At 45.8% G+C, this 22,821-nt stretch overlaps 1 protein-coding gene across 2 annotated transcripts in view; it reads left to right on the top strand.

The window, feature by feature from the left end:
- Positions 1-22,821, top strand: part of CA10 (carbonic anhydrase X) — a 432,800-nt gene that overhangs the window by 328,282 nt on the left and 81,697 nt on the right. For both annotated transcript variants that reach the window (XM_012726343.1, XM_004684388.2), the window contains exon 5: positions 16,465-16,650. In XM_012726343.1, coding sequence (XP_012581797.1) covers positions 16,465-16,650 — 186 coding nt within the window. The remainder of the gene's footprint in view (positions 1-16,464; positions 16,651-22,821) is intronic.

Here is a 22,821-nt window from a genome sequence, read left to right as displayed (position 1 = left end):
GCAGGCTCTTTCAAGAGCCGCCCTGAGAAAACTGGGAAAAATACCGGGCTTGGATTCTGCCTCTTCAGTCTAGCCACGTCATCAGTTTTCATCAATGACTCTGTAAATGAGATGAATTCAAAATTGGATTTGGAGGCAAGCGTGATTTTCTTTTGTTTTGGGAGCAACGGGCACATTAATGCACTGTGCACCCAGTACGTGCCAAGCCCTGGCCACCAGAGGTTCACAGGCTCCTGGCCATATTCTTTAATCAGCATAAGTGAAACTTTAATGTTAAGGTAGAAGCAATAGTGAGAAGGTCACTATGCTCACTGGAATTGACAGAGTGCCAGGAACGGAAATTAAGCACTGGAGACCCACCTCAAAAGCACCTCTACCCCTCGATGCCCATATCACCCTTTGCAGAAAAGTCCCAGCCAGCAATTCTGGCCAGCTTGCCTTATTGAAAACTGAGCACTCAGATCAATAGAGCAATATTTTATGGAATTCAATTTATCAGAAGATTTGACGCCTTAAAGATGATGGAATGTCTTATTTATTGGCAATCATGGAAACTTCAGGAAGGTTTGATGCAGTGAATGCTAAAGCACAAAGTTGATTTGAAATTTCCTGTCCTTGAATGAAGACAATGATGGAGCATTGCTTTTGAAAGCTGAATCTCAAACCCAAACCTTCATAGCCATGGTACGATGTAGGCCAGGACTCTGAACCAACAGGAAAGTAGCATTTGCACTGAGTTTTTAAAATTGTTTCTACCAAGAGCAGAATCAAAAAAAAAAAAAAATAGCATGTCTTTTCAAGTTGCAAAATCGTTCACCTTCAGCTTTATCCCCTCCCCAACCTTTTCCCAGATGAGGTTGACACAAACATGAGATTAAAACAAAGCATCTCTAAAGGCAGTATGAGGCTATATCAGATCCTGGAGCAGACAAAAAGTGTAGAAGAATTGATGAAATCCAAATAAAGTCTGTGGTGTAGTTAACAGTGGTGTGCCAGGGTTCATTTTTAAATTGTGACAAGTATACAGTGATGATGTGAGATCAGAAAACAGCAGAGAAAGCTGGGAGAAGGGTACACAGAACCCTGCACCTTTTCTTTAAATTTTTTCCAAAATGCAACATTTATTTTAAAGAGTCCAGAGGTCGCTGAAGATGAGATGAGAGTTGTTAAAAACAAAGGTGTTTGTTACAACGAACGTGAGATGTGGACTCTATGCAAAGGCATCAGTGTGGGGTGCCCCTCTCCTCATATTAGTTGTCCCCATGGGTGAGTTCTCAACCTGTCTGAACCTCAGTTTTCTCATCTCTAAGATCAGGCATAATTGAAGTCTCTTCATGTGATTATTCTGGTGACTAAATGACATATGAGTGAACTTGAGTTAGCAAATGTTCAATGTACATTAGTTGAATTTAGTCAAAAGCCAGAGGGTTTTATTTTTTAAGATTTATTTATTTGTGCATACAGAACTGGGGTATAGGCCAGAGGTGCAGGGGCGGTGAGAGGATTCACCAGAGACAGAGTGGGGAGCAGAAAAGCAGACTGAGGAAGTACACTGCTGAGGGGAGCAGCGGGCGAGTCAGGAGAGGTCTGCCGCGCTGTGTGGGTCACCTCCCGGGCGGGGATTGAACTCATGCGGAAGCGGCTTTAGCTTCTTAGTGCTGTGCTTTAACCCGCTGTGTCACCAAGGAGAGCTCCCAGAGGGTTTTTTAAGTAATGGAAAATCCTTGGTGAGACCCCCTCCCACCACTTCAGGACAACAGGAACCTTATTTTAAGGACAGCACAAACCTTAGTTCAAGGACAGCAGTGACAAGCACTGCCTGTCACTGTCCATGAGGGACCGCAAGAGTTTGTTGCGCGAGGTCGGACTTGACACCTTCAGTAAGCCCCTCCTAGTTAAGTATTCTTACTTCAGTCCTCTGACTCAAAAAGGAAAATTTCTTTTTTCAGACATTTATTTCCAAGCTATTTGCATTAACAACTTTACTTTCCTAGTAAGTTCCATTATAGATAAGGGTTAGCTTCAAGGAAAGAATCCCAGTTCTATTTGTAACTTATTTTTTTTTCCTTATCTCTGGTGTTGGAGAAATAAATAAAAAGTAAGCAAATGGACATACTCATTTATCTTTCACATACCTGGAAACAGACAAACTGCCAGGCAAATTAAATGTCAGTTAAAAAACTACAACTCAGAGAGGTTGGGCAACTTTCCCATCGCCACCCAGCTAAGAGTAGAGGAACCAAAACCTGAACCTCACTCGGGCATTGTCCTCTCGCCTGCTCCGTCACTGCCCACGCCACCAGTTGGAGATGCCGGTGGATTTAGTCTTTCCTGCCTGGCTTTCCCCTCTAAAGCAGAGCTTCATAGCAGGGTTGGATGGCATCGTGGAGACCGTCTGCTCCTGCAAGCAAGCGTGTGAAATTCATTCCATGCGCCTCCATCTTTAAAATCGCCTGTCCCTCAAGGTGCCTGTTCCCTCATGGTGCGGATCACAGAATCAAGCTTGATTGTGGGTCTTCGTTCTTAAAAGAACAGTCCAGGGCAGAGCCTCTATAGGAGACACCCATTGGGCTGGGCTGCCCTTGGCCGGTCACCGTGAAACTTCTTGTGCTTCTTCCATGGCATGGGCACCCCTGCATGGGCCCGAGTTCCCAGAAGCCTTTCTTGCTTTCCAGTCTGGCTCCTGTGCTCTCCTGTGCTGCCCAGCGCTCTCATGTTTCCATTCTGTTTGCATTAACCCCGGTCCCCTGCCTTTGCAGTTTAGTTAATAAACGCCAACCAAGTAGCCATCCTTTTTCTGGGGTGGAACCCTAGCAGACTTCTTTTTCTGCTGAGATTTCAGGGCTCTTAGACTATCTACTCCTGACTTTTCAAGGCACCCAACCATCTGTCTAACCTGAGCTGTCACAGGCCCTGGACCCTAGGGGCTCTCAAGCTCCTGACTTTGTTGCCTGCTTCCTTGAACCCCATAACACACATTTGTATGTGCACGCATACACACACACACATCACACACCGGGAGCTGACTGACTTGCAAGAACTCATTAGCATTATATGCCAAGTTTCAGGAATAACCAGCCTTCTTGGTTACAAGTAAATTGGAGATCGCTGCATTAATGCAGTAATGGAAATATAATGAAGGAATTTATTGTCCCTGAAAGACAATATCTACCACACAAACCCCGAGGGGTATCTGCAGACAGTAAATGCAGCTCCACGCCTCTAATTCCTCTGGCCCATAATTATCTCAGGAGGCCCGTGACCCTGCAGTTCTCCCTATTAAAAGTATATTTCCTTACAAAATGAACTGTGCTTTATTGAATTGCATCGTTTTTGATCACTGGAAATTGACATATTGGGCTCATTAGGTAGGAAGTCGGATAGTTAATTTATGAGGTTTCCTCGGAACCTGTCCCAGACCACTCATTGGGGGAGCTAAACAGCCCACAATGAGCTGGAAGAAGTTACTCTGGCAGAGTTGTGTTATTTCCCCCTCATTATAGAGATAACGAACAGAAAACTTCCCGGTATAGATAGTGCTTCCTACCCTCACCCCCCACCCCCAAAATCATTTTGCTTTATTGCAACCTGATACCATGTGATGGGCAAACAGCCTTATTCTGCTCATTAGCACCGTGTTTTCATTTAAAATGCTTCAGCTGCTGAGATGAAAAGACGATCGGAGTCTTTGCCTTTATCTTTAATATTTAAAACTGTTCACACAACCTTTTAAAAATCAAATATTGATGTTGCTACCTGTTGTTACTCAAAGTGGAACAATTATATTGCAGGCCCTTCACGGTAAGTGTGCGGTGGTTAGAACTGAGACTGCAGATTGTGGGAGACATGTCTTCCTCTCTCCATGGCCTCCCCCTGCCATCCAGGATGGTGAGCTGGGAAGAAGCGAGTGTGGCTTTTATTTAAAGGTGCTGAGGCAGCCTTCTGAAATCACGTAGGGGAGGGCAGGCAAGAGATACAGCGTCGAGGAGCATCCCCTGAGTAGGTCTACGGAGTGGTATGGCGCCTGGTAGCCGCCTCGCCTTCGGCGGTGAGCCACTGTGCCCGCAGGAGGCTGGCTCAGCCCGGGCAGCCAGACTCCTGCGCGCTGCGCGCCTGGGCACGACGCGGGTCCACACTGCCCTCTAGCGGCGGCTGCCAGACGCGCCTCCTAGCGTGTCTGACTGGGGCTCTCAGCGCTGAGTCATCTGGGCGCTGCCGTAAAGGGGCTCGGGATGGTGCGGTGAAGGGAACGCTGAGTTGCGGTCACATGCCTGCTCGCCCTTGGAAGGAAAGAATCACTGAGGTAGGTCTTACAGAGCAACGTATCTGTGTCACTACACATGACAAAGTTCTGAGTGTCATGGAAAGGGGAAAGGGTTACCACCAGTGCTGTGAGGCCTCTGAGTACCTTAGGAGGTGCACTGGAAGGAGGCAGCGGGTCGCCACCCACAGAAAGGGGTCCTAGTTCGTTGGCTCCGCTCATCGCCTGGTCCTGGGCAGCTGCACAGTCTCTTCGCGTCCTACCATCTCTTTGGGACGCCTCCCGCAAATGTGGGAGTGTGTGGCGGTGTGTCGTCGTTTTATTTGGTATTTTCTCTTCCTGGGGTATAAAATCATGGCGGGTTTACAATCTATGGCATCTGAGATTTGAGAAAATATAGTAAAATACAGCGTTAAATTCAGTGTTAGGGAGGGGAAGACAGTTTATAGAGGCTTTAGGAGGTGGTCTTGTAAAAATAATTGTTGAATGATTATATGCTGAGGATGAAGACGAAAAAGAAGAATTGTGTTTGTGTGTGTAAGGACACTGGAGGTGCTCAGGCGCTTTTTTGACTACCCGCCACAGGTCTCTATGGCCAGCACCTGTGGTCTTGTTTTCCTCCTGGGTCTCCTTGCCCTCACGTAATAAGGTGTTATTGCAAAAGAACTTGGGAGAGGGAGCACATGCAGCTATAATTATGGACACCTGCCCAGCAGCAAGAGCTTGAAAGAGAAGCAAGAGAGCATGGAGATCTCAGAGGCTGGGAGGCTTGGTTGGCTGTCTGCCTCCCAGCCTCCCTGCCTCCCAATCTCCCAGCCTCCCTGCCTCCCAATCTCCCAGCCTCCCTGCCTCTCTGTCTCTCTGTCTCCCTGCCTCTCTGTCTCTCTGTCTCCCTGCCTCCCTGTCTCCCAGCCTCCCTGTCTCCCAGCCTCCTTTCCTCCCAGCCTCCTTCCCTGCCTGCCTGCTGGTCTGCCTGTGTACTTGGTCCCCTGCTTCAGCATTAAAGCCTGTCAGATCTATAGAGGACTCCAAGATTCTCTTCATTTGCCTGAATTGACAATAAACCATGATTGCACAACAGTGTGTATATATGCATTAGAAACAACTGGAAGAAACTAGTAAAAATAGATTATTGAGGCCCTCCATGGTGGCACAGCGGGTCAAAGCACAGCAATAAGAGGCTAAAGCCACTTCCCCATGAGTTCAATCCCCTACCCCGGAGGTGACCACATGGTGTTGCAGACACTTCTCCTGACCTGCCCACTGCTCCCCTCAGCAGTGTACTTCGTCAGTCAGCCTGTTCTGCTCCCTACTCTGTCTCTGGTGAAGCCTCTCGCCATCCCTGCATCTCTGGCCTGTACCCCAGTTCTGTATGTACAAATAAATAAAATCTTTAACAAAAAAAAAAAAGAAGAAAGAAAGAAAGATTTTTGCTGTATCTTAAGTCCTCTGACCAAAAGAAGTAGAAGGAATTTTGTCACAGTAAGGTGCCTGGCAATCACCTCATAGTCAGAAGCTCTGTGAGGAGAGGGGGACATGGAGGAGTGTGGGGAAGGATGTGATTTCTTTCCCGCTCTCTGAGCTTCTGATAGTCTTCTGCTTATAAGAAGCAGGCACAGCTTTGCACTTAATTTGTTCTTTGGTGAACAAACTATGGTGAATATGTTATCCCATTGTCAGTGGGAGCAACTGTACAAGTAACTTCCAGACCACCCAAATCTTCTGGCTCCAATGAGGTTGCCTTCCAGGTAGGATAAGCAACAAAGACCTATAGCCGCCTGGCCCATTCCCTCCTTTCAGTAGGCATTTTACTCAGGAGTATTAGGAAGGCCGATTAGCTGAGGTAACTGTTGCTTTGGAACCATGAAATGGTCTATCAGTTGTGTAAAACCCAGCCATATCTTTCTGAGCTATTGGTTATTGCAGTATTTATCTTCTCTCCCCTAAGGTGAGATTCTGGTTGGTGCTGTCAGCTTCTTAATCATTTTGTTTGGGCTTTTCTTGGTTGTTGGTTTTAGATTTTATTCCTATTAGTCGAAGACTGGGGAAGGGGGAGAGAAGATGCCGCGGGAGCAGCGGGGTGGTGGTGAGAGGCTTTTCCCAGGAGGCGGGAGGGCAGGGCGCCCTCTGGTGGAGAGATGCGGCGAACCAGAGCCCACCTGGGCAGAGCGCGCAGATTATCTCTTAGTTCAGAAAATGCCCTTTCCTGACGTGATTTCACACTGCATTGGGACAGACGCGTGCTCAGATCCCCTTTCTTTGCTGCTGGCTGGGCCACCTCTCAGAACCCAGACTTCCCTGCTTGTAACTAGTAGAGGGAGATTCACCAAAACCAAACCTCATGGGTTTTGCTGAAAAGTGGAGATGACTCACCTGAAGCCCCAGCGGAGAGTTATCACATAGCAGGTGCGGGAACTACTGTCACACAGACCCCGTGTGACCCCGCCACCCCCCGCGCTGCTCACTCCCCACCACTCCAGCATCACTGGCAGGTTGTCTGCATCCCCTGCCTGCCTCTTCTTGCCCCCATGCCGAGGTCTTCGCGGAAGCTATTCCCTACTCTAGGTCCTACTGCACGTCCACATCCTCCATCCCTGAGTCCATTGCAAATGCCAGCGCTTCTGGGAGATGTCCCTGGCACTCCTGGGTGGCAGGGACCTCCCCCTCGCCCCAGTCAGCACCCTGGCTCTGTGTGCCGCCCCCACCTGCTCTTTCACAGGTGTTATCAATGTGGCCTATTTACCCTCGCTGAGACCCAATTTCTTCATCTAGGTGGTGATGATAAAAATTTCTGCCTCCCAGGGCAATGGCGAGGAGTGAGCTGCTAATGCATGCACTGTGCAGACACGGGCTGCAGGCTGGCAGAGGTGCGGGCATGTGGTCATAGTAGTCCATCTGGATGTGGCCTGTGGTCCGAAAATGTCGTTTCCTTGGTTTCTGGTGTCTCAAAAGGATGGATTCTATTTCTGTAAATCAGTGTCTTTTTTTTCAGGTTCCCCCCTCAAGTGCTAAGAGCTTCATCATAAATGGCAGTGGTAGTGATTTCAGTAAAATGAATTCATGAGCGTATAGGGTGGAGCGTTGTTTGAATTTGATTGTGGCTGATATTTACTCACCAGCTTAAGATCCTAAGCCTGCTCTCCACGGTACAGAAGTGTTCACTGCACGTGCACTGAGCCACTGAGCAATGCAAAGCACGTGAGACCCACATAACAATGCAAAATCTCCAATGTACCATCATTAACTGACGAGACAGAGAGCCTCAATGAATAAAGGATAGATGACTGACCTTCCCCGCGGGAGCAGAGGCTCTCACAACGGGAGAAGGAGGCAGCCATGGGGTGGAGCACTCTGGAAGTCTTCACTGATCTCCCCACAAATACACCTGTAAGCCAAAGGTTTCCTGCTTCTGTGTCATTTATCTTCTCAGTCTAGCTCATGCTTTTCAGATTCTACCAGCTTCTTCAGAGGAATATTAGGAGATTTATAATTTAGATCACAGGTTTCATTGTGCATTCCTCGTAAATAGCACCACATATCACTGGGTTTCAAGGTCAGTAGATTATAACTACCAACCCAAGAGACTTTCATTGGCCTTCACCCATGCATGAGTGCCCCATAAAACTTGCAGTGTAAGTCACCAAAATAAAGGAATGTGGTTCAACAGGAGGGAGCCATTTGCTTCTGTGAAAAACATATTTTGTCCACACTGTATCCTTAACCTATTCTGAGGTGTTTAGTGTCCCCCAGGGTCTGGCACTCTCTATGGCTACCTAGGGGCCCACTCTTTAAGCTAACTCTGCTTGCGTGAGGGAGGAAACACAGGAAAGGAACCTGATGAGGTTTGCTGTCCGACGTGGCAGCCGCTGACCACATGTGTTTACTGAGTACTGGAAAGACTGAGTCTAATCTGAGGTGTGCTTTGCCTGTAAAATGCATACTGGATATCAAAGACTGGGGGGGAAGAATGAAAATATCTCATTCATAATTTCTGTATCGATGACATGTTAAAATAATATTTTGCTGTGTTGGGTTAAGCAGAACTTGTCCTTAATGTGAACTTCCCTGTTTGATTTTGTTTCTTTAAAGGTACCTCTGAGAACATTGCACAGATAGGTTGTTTCCGATTCTAGACTAGCTCCTGGGCCCACATCATGGCAGCAGGATCATGACCCAGATTGAACATCACATGGGATTGTCTCCCTTTGTATTTACTTTTGAAAATTGAACAGTACAAAAGAGGACAAGATGAGACGTGAACCTTGCGCTCCCACCCCTTTTTCCATATTCCTCATGGTTTTTCCCCCAGAAGCAAGCATCAAGCCAGGGTCCTTCATGTTCTTCCAGACATAGCCAAGAAATGGCACTGCATGTGGCCTCTCTCCATCATTCCTTATTGTCTCACACCTTCCCTGGTTCACTTCTTTAGACCTCCTGCTGGCCACATATTGCAGGACATTTGAGTATGTCCTGAAGGCGGGCAGCTGAGATAGCCAAGATCCACAGGGTAAGCGTACATCAACTTGTGTACAGTGACTCAAGGAGTCAGCAAAAGAACATGTCTAGTTATCCCCCAAACATTTGCTATTTCTAATTTCTGAAGAAAAAAAAAACTGGCCTCAAGTAGTCTAACGTGACCAGTAGGACCAGGAAACCCACCCGGGGAAGGGGATGGTCAGCGTGTGCCCATGAGCCTCCTGTGCCATGGCGCCCTTAAAGATCACTTTCTTCTTTGGAGATGAAAGGAAGGGAAGTGAGGACTTACTTGCCTCCAGCCTTGTGAATCAGGGATTGAATTAAGTGACATTAAGCTAGAAATAACTTTTCTGCAGCAAGCTGTAGAAAGTTAATTAAGGTGACCTAACCTTGAGTTTTTGTTTAGGGAAAAAGCGGTGACATGGGGATGAGTCCATGTAACCCACTTCAGATTGTTCATAGACACTTGAGCACCATTATGTCATCCTTACAATTCTCAAGGCAACTCCTGAAGGCATGGAGGAATGGAGGTAGGGGGCGTAAAGGAAAGTGTTTTATATTACTGTGCTCCTGCCCCCAACAGTAAATATCTGTCAGTCTTGCTTACCGTGAATATCAGGGGAAGCCGGACAGAGGGTGGGAGCTGTCACTGGCTGAATCCCACCCAAGACCTGCTGAGTCTGGCTGGAAGTGGATGGGCGGGGCCCCCAGGTGAGTGCCCAGACATCATCCTGCCCATTTCCTTGCAATAAGTGGGAGCAGAGCATTGCTCAGGAAACAGGGGAGCTAGCTCCAAGCAAGCGTGCCTAGACCACATTTTGAGAAAATCACCAATACTTTGACATGTATAGGTGACCTGGGGTCCTGCAGGTAAGTGGGGTGGGCTTCCAGTCTGCAAGGGAGCAGAACAGTAGTTTTCATGGGATCGGTGCCTTTGGTCCCCTTGATGATCCAGCCTGGTTCTGGTGGTTCTATGCGCTTAGCCCCTAACTGGAGTCAAAGAAAAAAAAAAAAAAATGAATGCGGACAACCAGCAGAGAGACTTGGCAAGAACCCTACATGCTCTCAACATCTGGCAGGTTATGGTTTAGTTCCAGTGGGAGAATTGGAAAACTAACCCTGAGATCAGTGCTGGGCCTTTTCAGACAGATGGGGCCCACTTGCAGAGGGTCAGGAGAAGCACAGTGAAGCAGAGAGAGACTGACTTTGAAATCAGACAGTAAGATCCAATCTCCTCTCCTTCACCCACTAATGGTGGGACCCTGAGTGTGTCACACACCCTGTGCAGCCGCTTCTTTGTCTGCAAATGGCACAATCACCCAATCTTGCAGATTTTGTGTAGGGGATTAAAAAGTACCTAAACACACAGAGAAATTAGAAAATTTAAATTTTACTTATAAGTCATCAAAGTAATATTAAATTAGCAGAATCATTGCTGTGATTAGCAGCAGAGCTCACCACACAAATAGTGCACGGGACTCAGGCCTGGAACCCCATCTCCCAGGGCCATGGTGGATAAATGCCTTCCGGACTCCACTCTCAGCCCACCTCCCTGGCCAGGGTCTGGGCCAGACTTCCGTATAGAGGTGAAGGCAGAGCCCAAAATTGTGTGCTGCATCCCCCTGCCAGCCAGCATGACCTGGAGGAAGACAAGGATAAGGCACATTCTCTCCTAGAAGCCTATGTCTTTGTGAGACAGAGGTGAGCTGGTGGATTTCCCTCGGGTCTGCTCCACGGCATGCCCTCCCCACCAAGTCTCCTACCCTCCCTGTGTCTGTTTCCTGGGCTACTGATAAAGAGGTTGGACTGGGTTTCTCTGAAGTTCTCTTAACTCTAGAGTCCACCCCGCCCAATTTGGCCAATCCATGTGTATGCTACACTGCAGAGGCCAGTGAGTGGCTCCTGGCATTTCTGCCACACCATTCTTTCTCCAGTGGTGCCTCCAGAGTGCCCGTGTGAGCGAGCGGTCCCCTGGCTTCTCGCATTCAGCCTTTACAAATCAGCCCTTTGGCATCTTGAGCTACACTGCAGGAACCAGACTAAGTGGTGTTCTTAAATCTCTTAGGCTCACTAATTACATTGCAAAGACCTATTACACACCTCAGCAGAGCGGTCAGACACATATAATAGGAAACCTCCATTGCAAAGAAAGGATACCTAATTTATATGACATGGCTATTGAATCTTCTTCAGTAATGCCTCTAGGCACCAAGCCAGCGTGATGGTCCCAGTCACCCAGTTACTAAGTCTACCCTATTATAGGTAGGTTTGACTCCCCTCTCATCTGCCAGCAAATGGGGACTGAGATTCCCTGGCTAACCTGAGTCTAAAAATTTCCAAGGATATTCCAACCAGACCTGGTCAAATGAACGCCCTCCTGGCATATCCAGAGGGACACGATATGGCTTTAAGAATTTTTCCCTGATCCCATCAGCTACTTATAAGCAACGTGATTTTCTCAACACTCTCTGCCAACTTCTACTTCACTTTTGAAAGCTGTAAAATTTAGAGTCAAACAGACCATTCTGGAATGCTGGCTCTGCCAGTTTCTCAGTGGAGCTTCAGGTAGAGTCATTAACCCCTGTGAGCCTCCATCTCCTGCTTAGAACAGGGGTAATGATGCCTTTCTCACCTGCTTGCTGTGAGGATTAAACAGATACCAAGCAGGAGACCTGGAACACACCATAGACACTGCTGGCGTTGTGGCTACATCCATCAGTCCAGTGCCTTCACTCAAACCATGGGAAAAGACAGTCTACTGAACAAGACTGAATGCTAAAGGCAAGAGTGTCATCCCTACTGTCTTATCAATGAACACGTGCCAACCCCATCATGAAAAACGAATTTCTAAAGTGTACAGGGTCATAGAGAATGGGGTGCAGCGTCTCATTGGTGGCTTGAAAGTTGTTCCCTGAGAAGTGGGAAGACCCTGAGCTTTATGTTATAAGACTTCTGGGTTCTAGTCTCCTTGTTTGCTCCTTACATTCTTGAGTAGCCTTTCTGTACCTCATTTCCTGATCTAAAAATAGTACGGTATCTAGCACATAGTGAGTCTAGAAAATCTGTGGGTATTTCCTCTCTTCCCTTTCCTAAACCAGCTGCATTGAGAATGCACACAGCTCTTCCTTTTACACAATTCTAGTCTAGAATTCTAGAAGAATTCTGTTTCCTCTCCACTACTCCATTTGTAGTTACATTTCCTTTTAAGCTGTGGGGAATTATTTCTGAATACATTATAGGAGCTATGGGACCAACTGCTTTGAGGGAGAATATAATGGAAACCTCGCATAAGCTTTGTATCCACAGCAAGCAACTGCTTGGTGGATCTTTTTGGAATTTCCGAAGGTAAACGTTTATTTAAGTTTAGCGTCCTACAAATAAACATCAACCCCATAAGTGCTATCTCACTAAGCCAAAAGATCTTCACTGTATTATATGTTTATCAGTCTATTATGTGCAAAATGAGCACAGTTTTTTTGGGTATGAGTTACTGGAACAAGATGTAATAAAGAAAGCAAATGGTATTTGAAAATAAGTGTGATAGCTAGTTTCATGTATTATCTTGGCTGGTTTCAAGTCGTAGTGCTCAAATATTTGGTCAGACATTATTCTGATGTTCTGTGAGATAAACATTTAAATAAGTGGACTTTGAATGAAGCAGATTGCCCCTGATAATATGGGTGGGCCTTACCCAATCAGTTGAAAGCCTGAATGAACACCAAGACTAACCTCTCCCACTAAGAGGGAAACTCTATAGCAGAAGGCTTTGGACCTGAGCCTCAGTGTGGCTCATTCCTGGATCTCCAACCTGCCGCCTACCCCACAGATGGACTTGCCCACCTCCACAGACATGTGAGCTGATTTCATAATGCACATCTCTTTCTGCATGTGTATGTGTATCCTGATGATTCTGTTTCTGTGGCGAACCCTGATAATATAGTCATTAATCCCAAGTACTCTGAATCTAACCCATTGAGGGGCTTCTACTCTACACCCTGCATTTGTAATACTGCACTATGCTGATCTAGTCATTTCCATTGGTTAAAAGCACAGCGTTAGAGCCACTGCCACATGGGGCCAAACCCTGACTCCCGCATTGATGAGCGGGTTGCCTCTAGGCAGAAAAGCACCAGAGAATCCCTGTGGGACCCGTGCCCTGTGGGGGCCTCCACTCCACAAGCTAAGTTAGAGCTATATCTTCCCATCCAAGAGGATGCACGTGAGATGGGCCTCAGCCCCACCCTGTGTGGGGGCTGGGTATGGTGAGAAAGAAACAGAAGAGTTAACAAAGTGTAATTTCAAAAATTAGCACCGTGTCTGACACCAAGGTTTCAAAGCAAGATGCCAACTATTGCAAACAGGACTGTTGCCAACTTTCAAAGAATGAAATTTTGCAAAAAAAAAACAAACAAACAAAAAAAAAAAAACCCTTGAGCCAAATTTATTTTCCTATAATATTACCAAAACGAAAGAGTTGATGGGTCATGGTGAGCAGCTGCAAAACCAGGCAGCTGGTTTTTCCTAAAGGAGGAAACCCAACTTTATGCCACAGATAACCTGGGAGGAATTGTTTGACTTTGCAAAGGGACACATTGCTTTCAGGTGGTTTCAAGTTAGCGAGATAATGCCGACTGACATTCAGTCTTGCAAGTACCTCTGTGGCACACCTGTTACCTGCTTCCTTCAACACACACAGTTTTGCCTTGTCTCAAACCAGCATAAGTGTCTGCAGTCCATTCCAAGCCTCTACTTCCCTGAAAGAGAATCTCACCGTATCTGGAGCTGTAACCACAGACAGGAAAGAATTAAATATCTGGCATAGTTTCATCTGAAATGAGCTGAGGTCCTTGCATTTGCTCACCTCAAGGCCAGTAGGCGTAGAGTCAGAAGACTGTTGCCTCACCACCACGGTACGGCCCTGGTCAAGTCACCCAGCCTCCACCGGTGGCAGGCACTTGGCTCATTTGTAGAGGGCGCATCAGTAGCTCCTTGCTCATTTGTAATTCATTAAAATAAAGCAAAAAGGAGAACTGTGAGGCAGCCAGAGGCAACCTGGATATCCCCCGCAGCTTCAACTTCTCCGTTTAGCTCTGTTTCCTGGTCTGCATAATACCACTTTTTCCGACATGCTGTGCACCAAAGTAGTTCACTGGAAACACAGTAATTAGCATCACAGATAAAATGACACTGCTGCATTGTTAATTACTACAGTGCAGATGTATCGCTAGATACCATACATAATGTTGTCAAGCCTTTATTTTTAAATTAAAGTGCAACAAACCATACCCTGACTACACAGCTTTTTTTGATTAATACAAATTAATGTTATTTCGGTGTCTAGGGGAAGGGTGGGGGTGGCGGGGGGTCTTGTATTTAATTGTAAGACACAGAGGCCAGTGGTAGAATGTCAGATGGATTTCCCACAACCTCCTTGGCCCACGTTGGTCTGTACATAATGGAGAGGGTGAGCTTTGTGAGGGCAGGAACAGTGTCTGGTTGTACTTACCTTGGTACCGAGCTTCTAACAGAGTCGGCTGCACTGATGTTGTCTTAATAACGGAATGGAAGGAGGGAATGGCGGAGGGAGGGGAGTTAAAGCAGTATAAGCAGAAAGGGCCTCAAAGTAGCATGGAGGAACTAGAAATCGTGATGGTATACTCCTAATTGCCCTGGTTTTGTGTCTGTTTTGTGGCCTTTGTAATGATCTTGGGAGCACCCCACATTTGGAGCTTTAAAACCCAAAGTAAGAAGCATCATCAAAATGCAGTAATCAGAGTGCTTCCTTGTGCCATTTCTGAGCAGCACTACATAGCAGCGGACGCTGGGAAGTGCGGCTGTGACCAGCAGTCAGTTGGCAGTCGGGGAGGAGGGGAATGCAAATTCCGTATATTGTTGATTTACTTCTCACAACCCGAGGGGAGTTTCCCCCCCAGTTTTTTATCATTATGGTAAAACACACATATAACAGGTACCACCTTAGCCATCTCCCAGTGTGCTGCGTGGCATGCCCCTTGCTGGCCACCAGCACCGCTTCCCTCTCAGGACTCCTTTCAGAACTGAAACTTGACAGCCATGAACAGTAACTCCCATGTTGTAAACCAGGGTTACCTCAGTAATAAAAATAAACAAACCATTATTGAGAAGGAAGGATCTCTCACCATCGTTTTGATGATTGTTTCCTATAAGCCTTATAGTTTTTTGCTTCTCTGCTCAGGAGACATGTTCTGGTTTCTACTTTAGTGTTAAGAAAACTGAGGAGTCAAGAAACTCAGTGAACTCCCCAAGGTCACCAGGAAGCACACTACAAGTGGTTTGGTGCAAGAGTCTTTGTCCTACCTACAGTGTGTGGGTGTTTTCCAAGTACTGCAAATTGTGGCCAAACATATGACTCAGTCTCTGCCTTGTTTCATGGGGCATGATTTTCCTAGGATCATTAGACAGACGCCCATCTCTAGAAATGCAGGGAAACCCAGGAATCATGCTCAGGTGTGCACCTGGAAACGCTCAGTGCTGCTCCCCTCTAAGCTGCCTGAGTCCACAGGTGCCCGGGGGTGACGTGGGTTGAATCTCATGGTTCTGTGCATCATACCATTGAAGAGAATTACAGGGGCTGCTTCGGCTCTGGGACCTGCTTTCCACCCAGAATGCATTTGGCCATAGATGGTAAATAGGATAGCACGTTGTATGCCATTTGACCCAGAATTTGCCTAGTGAAATATTCCTGGATCAGTAAAAGTATTTTTCCAAAAGGATGCTCATGATAGTAATTTTTTTATACAATAGTGAAAAACTGCAGGGAATATAAAGATTAAACAACAAGTTGGGTATTTTTATAACAATGAAGTGTTCTGCAGCCATTTCAATGACATATTGCAAAGATCAGTACTAGCCTAAAAATTCTCATGTTAGTGAATAGACATGTGGGAAAAGCCATTTATCTCTTTATACACACACACACATATATATATATGTGATCCAGTGTATATATATATGGGCATATCTCGTTAGGAGTGTTAAATATAAATATTCCTTCGTGAGAGATCTATGCTGACACACCTGAGAGAAATCCAATCCTGTCAAAAAGTGAACGAGGCTATAAAACAGTGGTACTCCCTTTAAAAATCATAATAAATCGATAAAATAAAGTAGATCTGCTGCACCACTTCCCAAAATATTAAATAAATATACCACAATATGAGTGGTGGTTATTAGTTAATCATAGAATTGTATCTGATTTTTATTGCCTTTACTGTCCTGTATTTTACTGTCCTGTATCTTCCAATGCCTATCTTTTAGTAATTAAAGTGGGGCTTTGTATCTTACTTAGTATTTTTCTTACAATAGTGACAAACTGCAGAGAATATAAAGATTAAACAAGTTGGGTATTTTTATAACAATGAAGTGTAAATGTTACTTAAAGGTGGGGTCATGTCAACACCAACCTGCCTCCAACCTCTGTACCCCAGAGACTAGTCTCAGCTGATGAAGTCTCCTCTGCGTGCCTGCCTCATATTCCTAAATGATGATGTGGTCTGTGCATCACGGAGAATGCCCTAGAAGCCAGGAGGGGCGGGCATGTCCTGTGGGGGCCACTGCTCCTACTCTCTGTTTGCCCACAGCCGGGTACCTCCCTAAGAAGAGCAGCAGAGACAGCAGTCGAGGACCCCATCTGGCTGGGGGCCATGGGAGGAAGGAGCCTTACTGAACCATTGCCTGTTGCCTTGCAGGTCAGCGGCACCATGTACAATACTGGGAGGCACGTGTCCCTTCGCCTGGACAAGGAGCACCTGGTCAACGTTTCCGGGGGGCCCATGACGTACAGCCACCGGCTGGAGGAGATCCGGCTGCACTTTGGGAGTGAGGACAGCCAGGGCTCAGAGCACCTCCTCAATGGACAGGCCTTCTCCGGGGAGGTAGGTGGACAGCCTGAGCTGCATGTGCTCTAACGGCGCAGTGCTTGTGTAAACCCAAGGTGGGGTGACAAAGAGAAAGCTCTTCTCTAGTCTCTGAGACCCAAAGTTCTGTGCCTCCTTCTTCCCATCTGTGACAAAGAGAAAGCTCTTCTCTAGTCTCTGAGACCCAAAGTTCTGTGCCTCCTTCTTCCCATCTGTTCGCAAATTGGCGTGGAAGTCAAGAACGAATTTCCAGGTTTGCCAGGAAGGCCACCATGAAATGGCTTGTTTCTTTCAGAGACTGTTACACCTCACTGTGACTCCTGTCCTGACATCTCGCTGGGCACTGCTCAGAGCCCAGACCTCACCTTTTGTGTACACATCTTCTACCTAGCTCGGCGTCCTGTCTCCCAGATGTTACCATGTTAGCACAGAGTCTGAAATTCTCCTGGTCAGGAGAATGGGTCTTATTTGCATGAAGTTATAATGCACTGTGAAATAAATGTCAGGCCACTAAGTAGTCAGCCAGGTTTTATGCAGAGGGAAATGTCACCATGGCCACCAATAATGGGGAGAGTCACTATGCGCCACCAACGTCTCAGAAAGAATTCAGGCCCCAGCAGTAAACCAAACTAGTTTCAATTATAGGGTGAGAGCTAGAATTTAAACAGTTGTCATCTGTGTTAAGGCTTTTGACAGGCGGGGTGAGGTTAATTTGGCCTCTTACCTCTGTTCCACTGAGGGTGGCAGTGAACTAGGATTCAAGGGTCCTTCTATGCTAAATATCCTGTAACTACCTTTCTGCTCAAGTCCTTGGTAGCTAATGTCAAGAAGACTTTGAAATCAGAGAAGTATGTTGTCATTATCAGCCAGGTCTTTTTAATCTTTTTAAATCAGGATCATATTTAAAGCTGGCATTGTTCATCATATGGTGAAGCAATACACTGAGAAAGGACTCACAGTCTTTTCATTTCCCGGAGAAGGCAGTGTGATCCGTAGTAGTTTCACAGAAGTGGGATATGCCTCACCCATATAGAGTTTCTTCATGTGACTAATTTTATAGCAAGTTAAATGATCAAAGTTTGATGGGGGGAGGGCAGCGAGACATAATTCCCTCTCCACTTCGTTCAACTTAAAGGAAAGCCCCCCACCCACCCTCAGATGACCCAAGGACTGGAAAGGCTGGTCCACAGGTAGAGACCCAGTGACCCCCAGCACATGCTCCACAATCTGGGAAGGGTGTCAAAAGCCTGGTCTGGGGCTGGCCGCCAGGCAAAATGTTCTCTTGTTCCTGGAATCTCATATACAAGAAAGACAGCATGGTCCTCACCTGGTTCAATGTGGGGTACAGGAAGGAGTGGGCAGGGATTTTTGCTCCCGAAGATTCCTTTGGATGGTTGTAGGATGCAACAAGGTCATCAGAGGTCTCAGAGGACAGGGCTTGGTCAGTGCCGCCTCCATGACCTGGAGACAAACACAACCACAGAGACACACCTACCCGCTCCCTCTTCCTGTCTCTGTCTGAGCTGGGTGCTGCTTCTCAGTGTGGCCACCACCACCTCAGATAAGTTTCTAAAAGACCCTGGAATAAAAAAAAAAAAGCCAGGCAGAAATATGTGTCTATTTCTTTTAATGTCCAACTCAACCCCACAGCTCAAAACTGTGGGGAGAGTAGGCTCCTGATCTTAATGGAGCCAGTGGACAGATTTTAATGATAACTCACAATACACCTGAGAACTCACTTACACTCTGCTAGTTCCAGTGATATCAGTGGTTAAGGGGGAAGAAAGACGTCTACCGTAGGGGAGCCCAAAGAAGCCTAAATTCAGACTATTCAACTATAATGCCTCACAGTGACGGAGAGGTACTGAGGCCGCGGCAAAGGCAAGGGAAATGACAAGTTGTGCTTGAAGGGGTCAGGAGGAGCCTCTCGGAGCAGGTCGGGACTGAGAAGAGAGGCCGTGCAGAGTGATGTCAGGAGCATCGCGCTGGCCTCAACGGATTTAGGTGTGTACCTCTTCCTGTAATACGCACGACTTGTGTGGCTAGGGAATGGCTACTTGATCCTTCTAAAATTGTATTTACACATCTCTCAGGGTTATTTTGGAAATTAAATGGGACGCTGAAAGTACTCCACACTTGCTAGGCAACTAGATCGAGCAGAAAATGAGGGACAGAGGCGCCGTGGTATGCAGGCACTGAGTACTGGGGAAGCTGTATGTAGATTTCATCTGTGATCTATTAGTAGTGACTGCATGGAGGACCGATTGAGCAGGACCATCAGTCACCTTCCTGGATCTGTTGGGGGGAGGGGATTATTCTGGAATTGATTAGGGATGTCTGCCAAAGGCTTTATCATGGTAAAACTCCCAGGAGTGGCATAAGCTGAACTAAAGTATAGCAGAGCAAAACCTCCTCTCTTGAGGGTGACTGGAGACTGCCCCTGTGAATTAGAGAATATTCAAAATTGGATAAACTCTTCTTTTCCAAATATATGGTGGTTTAAGATTTTTAATTCCTTTCCTTGTTGATGTGATTGCTCATTTGTTTGCTGTGACTTCTTGTTTTTTCTCCCCAACTGAACTGTCATTTCTGGTGTCTATCACAACATTGCCTCAGAGTAAAAATGCATTTATCAATGAATTAAGTGAATGGATGTAACCAGAGTTGGTTACCAGGCTAAAAGCTCTATGTACATTGTATGATTCCCTAGAGTTGCTTTTCTTTGCTTAGATGATAAGGGTGTTTTGTAACTTGTGTATAAACTACCTTTTTGGAGAAAATGAGTGCTTGTAAACTTCTTCAGGGAAATATAATAATTTTATTTTTCAATACATTGATGTCCTTAGACCTACCCCATACCCAAGTTATCTGGTTCTCCAAGGAATCCACATTTTTAAAAAAAAAAAAAAAACCTAGGCAAATCTGAAGATTAGGTTTGTGAAGCACATTATTAAGTGTTCTCAGTGAAGAAAGCATTCAAACAGTTATAATTCAGAATTAACTGGGGAACATTGTCAAAATATTTATCCCTGAGTCCTTCACCAAGTCAGCTGAATCACTCTCTCCAGGAGTGGGATCCACATATGCACATTTGTAAAAATTCCCCAAGACATTTTTTTTAAAGGTCAGTAGTGTTGGGTTTTTTCAGATTTATTTTCTTTCTTTTTCTTTTTCCACTATTATATTTTTTATCTTTTTACATCATTCTTCATTTTGTGCTGTTTTCCAACTCAGTTGTAATCCCCATGGGCTTCCCACCACCACTTCACCCATGTGCCATCACCATTGTCCAGTGCATTCATCCCACCCCCGTTCTGATCCCATCATATTTATTGTCCAATATCATTGTTAATTTTTCGACAGTACTTGAGGTGTTAGTATTTCTCCCCTTAGGTGTCACCCCCATGGTAGCTTGGCTCTGCCTGATTTATCTCCATTTTTTCAACAATAGAACTTCCTCAGTAAAACCAAATTGCAAATAAATTTAAACCTTTGCATATGACAAAGTTGGGTGCCATCTAGCCTGGTGGAACTTGGAGAACAGCTGCACACAGCTGTCCATGGCTCCAGAGAAAACTCAAGCAGAAAACTCAAGTAACCTCAGCACAAGTACTTGACCTTGCCCCAGGTAGACCACGTCAGTCATGTCACACTTCTTTCCAAGCCCCTTGGTGTGAGTGAGCTATAAACTGGTGTGGGCCTACATATAAGAAACTGGAATATTGGAAGCACCAAAACAAGTTCTTGTGGAAATCAGTTAGCTAGGTGTTGGCCCTTGGGATATTTAAAGGGTTTTAGTGATCAAGAAAGCTTTGGCATCTTGTAGGCTTATGAGGGAAAAGACCTACAGCCAATGGATGGGATTTACAGAAAGATGAAGTTCAGCTAAATATATGGTCTAACAATGGGGGCTATCCATCAGCGGAATGAGTTTGCCTTTGAAAACAGTAAATTGCTGTCGCTGGAATTACCAGGCATGGAGTAGAATTTGAGGGCCTCATAAAAGTGACTTACATCCTAATGAGCAGGTGGACCGCTCACTTTAATACACCTTCTAATGTTGAAATGCTACAGTCCATGATTTCCTTTTCGAAAATGCCCCCTAATCGGATTCTAATGGAGACTTAGTCTTAGTTAAAGTAAATACATCCTGACCTGCAGGTTAACGTTTTATTTTGATTTCAAGCTATCTTAAAGCCACCGTGGGTCTCCAATTTTGGTGATCTGCTGAAATGACCAAAGTAGACACTCCTAGCAACAATGCATATGTTTATTTTTTTGACAATGAATGATCGCATTGCCACCTGCCCCATCTATCATTGCCGATGGTGATAAGTCAATTAATGCCAGGCATTTTCCTTGGCACAGTGCAGGAGTCGTTATCTGAAGAGCTGTAGATTAATTGCAGTCTTGTCTAGTGAGGTTATTGTAATTGATGGTAATCATTTGCTTTGTTTTAAAAAGCTGGGTGAATGTACGACACAGTCAGCAACTGCGTTTTTATAAAAATTATTCATGTCCTACACAGAGCACTCCTGGGTGCCTTGTTGGGGGGTGGTGATAAATGAGCATATTCAGGGATTCACATGTCTTGATTTTTTTAAGAGGGGAAAAATTAACTGTTTTTAATAAGGAAGACTCTTAGCTTGCTAATCATGTCTAAGTGGTTAGATTAATGTCTAGTATAAAGTAGGGTATTTAGGAAAAGAAACAAATACATTAACTAGACAAAATACAGTATTTGAAAGAATCATGCCCGTGGATTAAGTTCCATGAGTGAGGCTAAACAAGAAGAATCTTTCTTGTTTGGGGAGAAATTGGAAATATTTATTTTTAAAAGTCTTCCTAATGTCCTTCCTTACAAAGGAGTAAAGGAGCGCTGAAAATTGTACCAGCCAGCCCACAGGGTGCCCGTAGCCAGATTGTCCTGATTTTTTAATCCATTCTCCACGTGCTATTGTTCTCTGCTGTGTGCTGAGCACCACAGCCCAGCTCCCACCCAGAGAAGCATTCAGTTTCTTGAGGGACAGGCATATTTATAGTACAATATAAGGTGGCAGGACAATGCACTTGTCCCAGCAGGGGATTATAAAGTCGTTCTGGATGGTGTAAGGAGAGGCTGAATAGCTGTGTGGCCCAACTCAGATGCTGCCCCCTCTGAAGCAGAGACACAAGCATCAGCCTGGCAAGGTCTGAGCTTCTTGAGTCTCTGATTCTGCTCAAACACATCTGATGGAGGGAAGAGTCCATAGCTGTTGCCATGGCAATGTAGATAAGATTTGTTTAATTAAAAGGGGGGAATAAAAGTCATATATATATTTTTAGTGACTCTGAATCAGAAGAGAGAAAACAATTATCTCAGAGTCAACAACTGAGACTAAACAACTTCAAATGCAGCCTTGTCCTCTTAAAGAAATCAGTGATTTGCATCCTGGGAGACTGATTTCACAAATGTGTGGGAATAAGCAACTAACACCAAATTTTCCTGAAGTGTGCTAGGCAGTAGAGGTGCTGAGGAGCAGGGAACTGAGAACCAGGGTCCCCTGGGCACTGAACAGCTCCGAGGATGTGGGGGGTGGGGTGGAGGACATGCTCCTCTGATCTAAATAGCACCTGTCGGTACCCTGGGACCTCCTTGTTGAGATGCTCTTTTGGCACAATTGGAGATTTGCAGGGGAGTGGGAGGAGAATTAAGATGTTTCCGAATGGCAGGTTCATGGGCAATCCCTTTGGAAAGCTGATCCCGCGACCTGGAGGCCAGCTGCATCTCCCCAGCATCCCCATGCAGCACTCTGCTATTCCTTTTCTTCCCACCTCACAGCCAGTAAAGCAGGGCTCCTCTTGGTTTCCAGAGAATCCTGGATACTCCTCTGTTACAAAAGTCCCTAAGCCATAAACTAAGAGGAGCCATTCCACCATGAATCAATAATTCAATCTACTACTGGTATCCCAGGAACACAAGTCTTATAGGCATTTGTCCTGGAATTTGGGGTAAATTCAATCTAAGAATTAAGTCCATAAAATTGGGGCCAAATTCAATTTAACAACCATTTAAGAAATAGTTTACATTTCTAAAGAATCTTTAAAAAGGGCCCTCCCTGATGGCGCAGTAGGTTAAAGCCCCGCGTTATGAAGAGCTCTGAAGCCACTGCAGCACGAGTTCAATCCTCCGCCAGGGAGCTGGCCCAA

Source organism: Condylura cristata, unplaced genomic scaffold (genome assembly GCF_000260355.1).
Source record: "Condylura cristata isolate star-nosed mole 26May11 unplaced genomic scaffold, ConCri1.0 scaffold00017, whole genome shotgun sequence".
Classification (NCBI taxonomy): Eukaryota; Metazoa; Chordata; class Mammalia; order Eulipotyphla; family Talpidae; genus Condylura; species Condylura cristata.
This window is presented reverse-complemented; position numbering and strand designations above follow the sequence as displayed.